The sequence below is a fragment of the Haliaeetus leucocephalus genome, unplaced genomic scaffold (assembly GCF_000737465.1).
Source record: "Haliaeetus leucocephalus isolate CR32 unplaced genomic scaffold, Haliaeetus_leucocephalus-4.0 Scaffold110, whole genome shotgun sequence".
In the NCBI taxonomy this organism is placed as follows: domain Eukaryota; kingdom Metazoa; phylum Chordata; class Aves; order Accipitriformes; family Accipitridae; genus Haliaeetus; species Haliaeetus leucocephalus.
In genome coordinates, this window is record NW_010972546.1 from 2,096,290 (window position 1) to 2,106,004 (window position 9,715).

The 9,715-nt window shown below is 68.3% G+C and overlaps 2 protein-coding genes across 2 annotated transcripts in view; one reads left to right on the plus strand and one right to left on the minus strand.

Moving 5' to 3' along the window:
- Positions 1–390: 390 nt before the first annotated feature.
- LOC104843025 (collagen alpha-1(XVIII) chain-like) lies at positions 391–6,998 on the minus strand. Its single transcript, XM_010585715.1, has 17 exons — positions 6,821–6,998; positions 6,465–6,607; positions 5,962–6,126; positions 5,845–5,907; positions 5,705–5,761; positions 4,646–5,008; positions 4,400–4,519; positions 2,963–3,043; positions 2,815–2,856; positions 2,678–2,705; positions 2,191–2,468; positions 1,964–2,026; positions 1,776–1,844; positions 1,529–1,597; positions 1,141–1,365; positions 807–919; positions 391–601 (listed from the first exon to the last, which is right to left on the minus strand). Exons 1-17 carry the CDS (start codon positions 6,996–6,998, stop codon positions 391–393), a joined length of 2,268 nt encoding a protein of 755 aa, XP_010584017.1.
- Positions 6,999–7,323: 325 nt separating this feature from the next.
- IGFBP4 (insulin-like growth factor binding protein 4) overlaps positions 7,324–9,715 on the plus strand; it is a 9,682-nt gene continuing 7,290 nt past the window's right edge. The window contains exons 1-2 of the mRNA XM_010585716.1: positions 7,324–7,473; positions 8,815–9,020. Coding sequence (XP_010584018.1) covers positions 7,324–7,473; positions 8,815–9,020 — 356 coding nt within the window. The remainder of the gene's footprint in view (positions 7,474–8,814; positions 9,021–9,715) is intronic.

Here is a 9,715-nt window from a genome sequence, read left to right on the forward strand (position 1 = left end):
CCCCCCCAGCGCGACAAGCAAGAACCGCGGACCCCCCCCCCCCCCCCCGCCCCATAACAGAGCGCTGGGTGTCATCCAAAACACCGACTTTTTTGTATCTTTATTTCTGGGGCAGTGACAGCATTTGCTGGACGTGCAGGGAGGTGGCCGGGCACAGCCTGGCATCACCCTGCCGCCCTGTGGCACGGGGATCTGCAGGGACAGCACAGCCGGGGATGAGTGTGGCACAACCCGGCCACGGGGTTGGCGTCCTCTCAGTGGTCTCGCTCCAATGCCGCAGTTCTCCCCGCCGGCACTGCCCACGAGGCTCCCTGGGGCTGTATCCCCATCCCCGCAGGATGCGGCGGGGCTGCCTGCGGCGTGCGGCAGGGGGGATCACCGGTGCCGGGGTCACCACATATGCCGGTAGGGAAAGGCCACCTCCACGCAGAGCACCACCAGCGCCTCGGAACAGTTGTGCCGCTGCCCGGCCAGCAGCCTGCCCTCGCCCAGAGGGGCGGCCAGACCCTCCCCAGGGCCAGAGCTGTGCCAGCCCTGGCAATCCCGCTTGCGGGCTTGGCCGCCCCGCTGCGTGGATCCGTGCCAGGCCAGCTGTCGGGGCCTGCATATGGGGATGGGGGTGAGAGGGGCTGGGGGACACCCTCCGGGACACCTCCGGCTCTTTGCACCAGCTCCTGCATCCATGCAAGCGCCAGGAGTGGGGAGGGGGGGGAACCCACTGCAGCCCCCCTACCCACCCCGGTTCCTGGCATGGGTGCATTTGCTCAGGGATGCCCTGCCGGCGATCACCCTGCGGCTGGACTCACCAGAGGGGATCCGTCAGGACGTTGCGCCCATTGAAGGAGTAGATGGGGCCCCGTAGGGCGGCACCAGCCTGGCCCTCGAAGAGGGAGCTCCAGGACTTGGCCAGCAGCTGGCCCTGTGGGTGCAAGCAGCAGTGCTGAGCCGGAGGCCGGGGCGACGCCCTTGTGGGCAATAACTTGCCATCGGTTCCTCCCAGCTCCCCAAAATGCAAATGCCAAGCACGGCCGGGGTGCAGCAGCCCCAGGGCAGGACCGGGCAAGGATCCCCCCACTGAGGCTCACCAGGGGCCACAGGGCTTTGCCGCCTGCAGCCCCCACGGGGGACGGGGGTACCTGCCTTCATGTTGACGACGGGGAGGGTCCTGTCTGTCCTCTTGACGATGGAGACCAGGTCCTGGATGGGGGCCGACAGGAACGCCCGGAAAGTGCCGTAGAGCCGAGCCTCCTGGGACTGCCGGTAGCACTGCAGGTCGGCACCTCGGATCCCGCTCATGTCGCCAGCGAGGGGAACGTTCAGGGCGGCCAGACGGAGCTGGGGACGGGAGGCAGGGCAGCGAGGAGGCTCAGGCACGGCCAGACATTGAGGTCTCTGCTCCCCCCTTCCTGGGAGGGTGCGAGTCTCCGATGGTGCTGGCCAGGCATGGAGGGGGTCCCCCGGGCACCTCTCCCCGCTTTCCCATGGCTAGGCCACTTGTCTCCCACCCCCGGGGCCGGGCATTGCTTACTGATGGGATCCGCGGTGCGATGGTGGTTGGCAGGATCTGGGGCAGCCCTTGTCCCTCCTCCTTCTGGACCTGGAATAACACAGCTCAGGTCAGCCAAGGGACACCCATGCTCGTGCCACGGGTGCAGCACCCTCCCCAGACCAACACGACCCCAGGCTCTGCGTGTGCCGGGCTGGCACTGCCCTGCCAACAGCCCGTCTCCACGGCACGTCCCTCCCGGCATGGCCGGAGCTGCAGCAGGGCTCACCAGCGAGTCTGTTGGGGCCAGCGCGGGCAGCCCCATGTCAGGACCTCTCGTCTTCACCTGCTTCGCCTCCTGGATGGAAAGGAGACAACAGTCCCGCAAGGGCCTGTCCCCCCCTCCCGGCAGGCAAAGGAGGGCTCTTGTCCCTTGCCGGGAGGTGAGCGGACCCAGCGGCTGCCCGCACCCCTCACCTGGTACCGTGGGGTGGAGGCGGAGGGGTCATCACCGACGAAGAGCGATTCCGAATCCTCCAGCTGCTCAATGCAATGACCAGAGAGAAGGGTTTAGGAGGGAACCGGCTCCTTCCCTGAGCTCTGCTGTTCCAGGGCCAAATCCAGCCCGGTGCCAGCTGCCAGGGCTGGACCCCAGACCCCCCTCCCTGTGAGGGACCCCGAGGGGCGTCCTCGGTGCACGGTACCAGGAGGCGGCTCCAGCCGGTGGGGGTCCGGAGGTAGGCACTGCTCCCTTCCCGCACGTAGACCAGGCTCCCCTCGGGCACGGCGCTGCCCGACTTCAGCATCAACTCCTTGGACCTGAAGACCCACGTCTGGCGCTGGGAGGGATGGAGAGGTTCACGGCCCAGTGGGGGCGCGTGGGGCAGCTGGACAGCCTGGGGGGCTTGCCCACGGCCGCAGTCAGGACGCACCCGGAGATCGGCGTGGGAGTCCGGGGGCTCCGTCTGAGGGATGTCAGCATCTGGAGAGCCCGGAGAGGGTGGGGGGGTCACAAGGTGCCCTGACACAGGGGCTAGATGCTCCCGTGGGAGCCGGGTGGGAGAACCAGCTGTGGTGCCAGGGACCCATGCAGGGTGGCATGGCCCCGGCACCCGGGAAGGGAGGCAAGACTTCACAAAAGGTGTTTCTGCGGAGGCTGGACCCCCCGAAACACCTGAGAAATGCCCTTACCTGCTGCCCAGCCTGCGTCGGCAGCTGCCTGCGAAGGCAAGGGGGGGCCTGTTACTGCCGCCGGGCACAGGGATGCCCTTCCCGGTGCATGGGGAGGGGACAGGGTCTCTCTCGGGGACAGCGAGGCCGTGGCTTACCGGCTGCTTGCAGGGCGGCTGGGGACGGATGGGGTAAATCCTCTGGAAGCAAAGACAGGCAGGTTTGTGGGGAGCCCCCCATGCCGTGCATGCTCACGCGTGTGTGTGCTCTGGCACAGGCATGTGCACAGCCCATGCTGGACCTTACGTTGAGGTAGAGGAGACCTGGTGCTCCGGGGGGGCCGGGGGGGCCAGGTGGGCCAGGGTTCCCGGGGGGACCTCGAGGACCCTGCAGTAGAGCAGTGTGGAGGTTGGACTGGGCTATTTTGGTGCTGCCTTTTGGGAGGGCAGCTGTAAGACACCCCACTGCTGTCCCTCATCCTTCCCGCTCCGTTCCCCTCCTGGGGCTGAACCTCCCCAGGCCAGAGTGGCGTGCAGATGCAAGCCGGGCAGTGTCTCTCACATGGGGTATGATCGCTCCATAAATTTCTGTCTCCTCTTTGCCACCCTGCAAAGAGAAGATTGACACTGATCTCCATCCTCCCCCTCTCCATCCTCCATCCCTCCATCTTCCATCCCTCCATCCCAGCCAGGGCTGTGAGCCCTGCGAAGCTGCTGGTGGGGTCAGCTGTGGTGTGGGGCATGCAGAGCTGGCCTGGGCTTCAGCAGCAGGGTCCCCAAGGCCAGGCTGGGGTCCCTGGGCAACCCTTGTCATAACAGGGCCCCACAAGCCCCGAGGACTCACCGTTTGGTACCCACTGATGGGCACCCAGGAGCCGGACTGGCTGCCAGTGCTGGGGAAAGGGAGGTGGCCTGGTTTGCATCCATGTTCCCCGTAGCAGCACCCCTGGGCGAGCCGCAGAGAGAAGCACGATTAGAGCCTGTGCTGGGTGGTGGGGATGGATATGTGTGCATGCTGTGTGTGTGCACAGCTGTGCACAGGTGTGTGCTGTGTGCATGCATGGGTGCACCGCATGCTTGCATGGGTGTGCACGCTCCATGTGTGCATGAGTGTGTGCATCTGCATGTCCCCCAGGGCATGGGGTGACTCGCTGCCTGCACCCTCCCCCAGTGCCCCAGCCCATTTGGGGACTTCGGCAGTGCCACCGGGGTGAGCCGAAGGCTGGCGCTGCCCTGGCAGAGAGAGGGTGGTGGGGGAGCGGAGGCAGCACATGGGGCTCAGGGGTTCACACTCAGGGTGTGCGGACAGGACACCCCCCCCAGCCAGCTCCCCCCACGCCGCTGCCCGCGGCTACAAACCCGCTCTCCAGGGTCACCCTTTTCTCCCTGGAAGGAAAGCAGAGAGTTCCCATCAGTGTCCCTGCTCCGGGGCTTCCCGAGTACTCCCAGCCCCCTGGCACAGCACCGTGTGTTGCTCCATGGGATAACACCCACCGCGGAGCTGTGTGGTCTGGGCGCCGGCACTGGGGAACGGCCGCAGCCGATGCCGTCCCTGTGCCCCCGCTCCTGCCACCCGTCACCCATGGTGCCCGCTCCCCCGGCTCACCTTGGGGCCCGGTGGCCCAGCCGATCCACGGTGCCCTGCGTGGCGCGAGTCGCACTGGAAGGAGAGGATGTGCCGGGGTGAGTGCAGGGGGCTGCCCCCTGCCCCTGAACATCCGCAGCCCCGGGACCTCCTACTCACCCTGTAGTCCCCCGGTGGCCCCGGTGGCCCCATGGGACCGGGCATGCCTGGGGAGCCCGTCTCTCCAGTCCGGCCAGGGCTCCCCGGCATGCCCGGTAGTCCGCGTTCGCCCTTCTCACCCTGCCGGCACATGGCACACGGGGTGGTGAGCATGGGGGCTCAGCACCCCTTGTCCCCCTGGGCCCCACAGTGGCAGGGCTCTGGCCCCAGGGCCATGGATGGGCTGGGCTGGGAATCCCCCCTTACCTTTAGTCCGGGGAATCCCGGCTCCCCTCGGAGCCCTGGTTTGCCAGGGAGTGATGCAGGTCCTGCGGGACCAGGGGGTCCTTCGTGCCCAGGCACCCCGGGGGGACCCTGTGGCCCTGGGAGCCCTGGTGCCCCCGGGGGTCCGTCTGGCCCAGCCGAGCCTGGAGACCCTGGAGGTCCTTCAGCCCCAGGGAAACCGGGTGGTCCCACAGCCCCCTGCAGACCAGGGGGTCCCGGCTTCCCGTCCCGCCCAGGGACCCCTGGGGGGCCTTCATGGCCTGGGTAGCCTGGGGGTCCGGGCAGGCCAGGCTGCCCAGGGGGACCTGGGGGTCCTGGGTTTCCCACAGGGCTGGACATTCCCAGCTGCTTGTTGGGTTGGAGGGAGAGAGGAAAGAGAGAGCAGAGTCGGTGAATGGCTGCGTCCCATCCCCTGGTCCCCCTCCTCTGGGCTGCCCACTCCCACGGCCACGCACCCCAGCCCTCCCCATCCCTGCCAGTCCAGCTGGGGATGGACACAGGAGCCAGAACCGGCATCGCCCGCCCACCCACCCCGGCATCGCCTCCCTGTGCCCCTCACCCTGGCTCTCACCTCGTTCTCCAATCCCTCGGGGAGGGCAGCGGGCACGGGTGGGCTCCTGGCTCCCCAGGCGCCTGGTGGCCCCGGGGGCCCCGGTGGTCCCGGTGGACCCGGCGGACCCCGGGGGCCCTGGTGACCTGGCTGCCCTGAGCTGCCGGACTTTCCTCTCTCCCCAGGGAATCCAGGCTGGCCTCTCTCTCCCGGGGACCCTGGGTCGCCTTTTTCTCCCTGTCGGGGAAAGACAGAGCCTGGCTCCCAGCTCCCGGCTCCTCATGCTTTCCTCCACCAGTGCCCACTGCGGGAACCTGCTGCCCCCCTGCCAGGGGACACCTGAGTTGCCCCCTCACCCCAGACCCCACAGCGAGAGTCCAAATCCTGAGCAGAAATGGTTTTGCACGGCCAAAACAGACATGGGATTTCTCCCAGTGGGTCACTGTGGGTCCCCGCACCCCTGTGCCTCTCCACGGGGAGGACCACCTCACCTTTGGGCCGGGAGGGCCGGGACGCACGGGGCAGACGCAGCCGGAGCCGTTGTGCATCTGGAGAGGGAGAGAGTGGTGAGCCACGGGATGGCAGCCCCGGCTGCTGGGTCCGGCATGGGTGCCCTGCACCCATCTCTCACCTGGAGAGCAGGGTCCGTTTCCAGGGCTGGGGGCACCTGCCGGGGCAGCCCCTTCGCTGTCGTCTGTGCAGAGGAGGGGCTGAGCGTGAGACCCCCCGAGCACCGTCCCCGTCCCACCCTGCCAGCCCTCCTCCCCCAGAGCCCCTTGCCCAAGTGCCCATCCTGGGCTGCGCCTCGCAGCCCCCGTGGGGACCAGGATCCCTCCACCACCTTGATCTGCAGGAACTCCTCTTCCTCCGTGCTCCCCTCGAAGATCTCTGGGGTGACCATGGGTCGGTGCTGCTAGGACAGACGGAGAGAGCTCAGTGCGGGGCTGGGGGGATCCCGGGGGGCACGCGGGACCCTCCCGCAGCCCAGGGTGGGGGCTGAGCCCCAGCTCTGCCATGGTGCTGTGCCATGCGGGTGGACGCCAGGAGCTGCCACAGCTCCTTTCCAAGGGGGCAGAGGCGGCTGAGCCGTGGCTGGGGGCTGGAGCAGGGCACGCTGCCCTGCCCGGGCTGGTGCGGCTGTGTGGGCAGGACACAGATAAAGGGAAGGACGCGACGAGGGGCCCGGCAGAGGCTGGGGAGTTTTGGGAGGGCTGGGGGAGCAGGGGGGGGGATGCTGCCGGGAAAAGGCACCTGGCCTCGCGTGCGCAGCGGAGCATGGCCCGGACCCTTTGCTGTCCCCCTGGCGAGGGGCTCCCGGCGTCTGGGGGTCATCGCCAGCGGGGGTTTGCTCAGCAGCACCTTCCGCGTGGGCTCCATGCTGCGGGCATCTCCGTCTGCAAGAGCAAAGGGGCAATGGGGTGGGAGGTGGCAGGACTGGAGGGGTACCGGGGTGGCACAGCACTTCCAGTTCCCGGCACTTGCCACGGCCGCAGCGGTGCCACCAGCAGCCCTGGACCCTGGCACCCCACACCTCCTTTCCTCCTCCTTGCTGGGGTGCAGGAGCCGGGGGTGCCAGGGAATCCGTGCTGTCATCCTGCCATGCCTACCTTCCTCCTCATCCAGGGTGGACGCTGTGGGGGCTGTGGGGCTGGTGCTCGGATCCGGTGTGGTGTCCTCCAAGCCCAGGGGGTAAAACCACTGGGCCGTGGTGGGGGGCAGGCGTCCGGCCAGCACCGAGAGGATGCAGAGCACATGGAGGAGGTGCTGGGGGCTTCTGGACTCCATGCCGCTGCCTCGGGGCCAGGCTGCCCAGGACATTGGGGCTTGGCTCATCCTGCTCGCCTGCACCGTCTGCTCCCGCTGCCCCGGCACGGCTCCCACTGTTATCACGGCGGCCTCCGCGCCGCCCGACACGCCTCTCGCCCGCCCCAGCACCCGTGTCCCACGGACCGCATCCGGCGGGGGCTGAGCACCCACGCAGCCATGTCACCCTCTGCCCTGCGGCCCGGGGCAAGGAGGGCAGCCGGGAATCGTAGGGAAGGGAGCCAGGGCCAGGAGGAGCTGCTGGAAGTGAGGCAAGGGAGGGCCAGGGAGGAGATGCTGCTCGGAAATGGAGAGTAAAACCAGCGAGGACGAGAGTGGAGGAAGGGGCTGGCTGAGAGCAAGGGGCATCAGCTGTGGCGAGAGCAGCTGGGTGCTCCATGGGGTCTGCCTGGTCACTGGTGCCTGGCGCCGGGAGGGGATGGAGACCAGCTCATGGGTCAGCCAGGCTGAGCCGGGGGGACAAGACTGTGAGAGCCCAGGAGGCGTCAGGGTCCTGCAACGGGCACAATATCTGTGCCCTGCAGTGTGTGCAGTCACTGTGTCCCACACTGGGTGCAAAGGGCCCTGCGTCTCCCCAGCTCCGTCAGGGCCACCCTTGGCCAGGGGTCTCCAGCCCTCTCTGACCTCCAGCCCCTCTTCTGCCCCTGACCTGCAGCCTTTCCCCAGGGCTGGGGTTGCAGCCTGAGCCCCTCACATCCTTGGGAACCCCAATGAGCCACCGAGGTTGGGAAAGAGGTGTTGGGAGCCCACAGAGCCCCGGGCCTGGGTGCACGGGGCTGCCCCATCACAGGTGGGGGAGCTGGGCTGCACCGAGCACCCTGTAGTGTGCACCAAGCACTGAACACCATGCACCGAGCACCCTCCTTGGCTGCAGGGTTGTGATGGGGGTGAAGGGCAGCATGGCTGTGGGGGTGCACCAGCCCAGCCCCTCTCCATCTCGCAGGATGGTGCTGGGATGGGGACCCGGAGGAGCGGTTCCTGGCCAGAAGGGGGGGGCAAGAGCATCCCCATCCCTTGTGTGCCCCGCCGGCCCCCAGCGCTGCTCCACTGCCTCCACCCGCAGACACAACAGTCTCCCCAGCAGGCGCTCAGTGCTGCCAAAGCCTGATAAGGTGCCGCAGCCTGAGCAGGGCCGGGCACCTGTTTGGGTTTGGTCCCCGTTTGGACACTGTGTCAAGGCTGGCGCCTCTGCCCCGAGTCATGGCCACCACCGTGCAGCAGTGCCAGGCAGGGCAGGGGCTCCAGAGCTGTGCCAGGTGCCGATGCCTTGCAGGGCCCCCACACCAGCTGGGAGGGGAGAAGGGGGGCTGGGGAGCAGTGGGGGACATGGACCCTGCCTGCCCACCTCTAGGTCCCACCTGCGTGCCCATGTCCTGCCTGCACACTTGGTGCTGAGCGGCTCACCTGCACCGGAGAGAGAAGATGGTCCTGGGAGCCCCCACGGCCAGTGCCGCCAGTGCCACCAGTGCTGGCACACAAGCCTCAAAATGCTGGTTTGAGCCCTAGATGTACTCACCCATGAGATGAGTTTGGGGTTCTCAGCCCAGGCCCTGCATTACAGTCTGGCTCTGCTTCTCTCGTCCTACCCGCTACACCGAGCCCCACTCCAGGGCCCTGCAGCGAGGCCCAATGTTTAATGACTGTTAACTGCCATGTACACGGTGCAGAGCGCAGTCACAAACTCCAGTGGCTCCCGCTGCTCAGCCAGGTCCTCGGTGGGTTCAGCGCAGACCCTGCGGGATGTGGCTGTTCCCTGCATGTTGTCCTCGCCCTGCAGTGCCGCAATGGGCCGGGCTGGCTCCTCGTGTCCCGCAGGGTGAAGGTCACCTTCCTGACAGGCTGCACCGTCTCCCCGTTGGTGCTGGCAGCGGGGGATGGTTGTGGTCATCTCATCAGTCTTTGTGGAGCCTGGGGTGGCGGATTTGCTGGCCTTGACCAGGGCCAGTGTGGTGACGCGGCCAGCACCCAGACGCTGCTGTGGCGGTGTGTCCCTGGGCACGCGGGACGACGCTCCCTGCAGCGCGCAGCCGCTCCTCGTTCCACGGCACGAGTTCAGCGAGTCTCTGCCTTACCCCTGGCCGCAGCGCGTCCTGTCCCCGGGACAGGGAGAGGGGCTCTCTGCCCCCTTGCCACCCCCTGCAGCGAGCCGGGCGCGTGGGGGACAGCCCGTGCGAGGCCTGCCCGGGCGCCGTGGCATCTCCCACCGGGCAGGGTCTGCGAGGCCGTGCTTGTGCCGGCGCTCACCCACCCCGGGCCGTGCCCGCGACCCCCCTGCCACATCCAGGCGGGTCCCGAGCCCGGCGCTGGCTGAGATGCCCCTGGGGCCAGCTCACGGGTCACCGGTCCCCTGGGGTGATGCTCGGGGACCGGTCCCCTCGGGCACAGGGACTGGTCCCCGCCGTCTCCCGGGCCTCCGTCTTCCCGCGGTGCTGCCCGGCCGTCCCTGCCCGGGCGCTGCGGGGACTGGCGGGGCCGGAGCGGCGGGGAGGGATGCTCGGGGCTTCCCACCCTCCTTGCCGCCCGCTTTTCCTCGGTAGCCGCTAGGTGCCGGCAGCCTTCAGCTTATCCCGGGGCTGTGCGGGGCTCGGGGGGGGGGTGCGGAGCCGTCCCGGGGCGTCGCTGGCAGACTGGGGCTGAGCTGCCCGGGATGCGGTGCTGCCGGCAGCGCTTTTGCTACC

Bases quoted from the DNA above. Each gene is read 5' to 3' on its own strand.
- LOC104843025 (XM_010585715.1), bottom strand. From the start codon at position 6,998: ATGGAGTCCAGAAGCCCCCAGCACCTCCTCCATGTGCTCTGCATCCTC. The intron at 5,908-5,961 runs GTGGGACGGGGA...TCCTCTGCACAG, and splicing joins GGGGGAGGAGGGCTGGCAGG to ACGACAGCGAAGGGGCTGCC. The intron at 602-806 runs GTGAGTCCAGCC...CCCCATATGCAG, and splicing joins GTCCTGACGGATCCCCTCTG to GCCCCGACAGCTGGCCTGGC.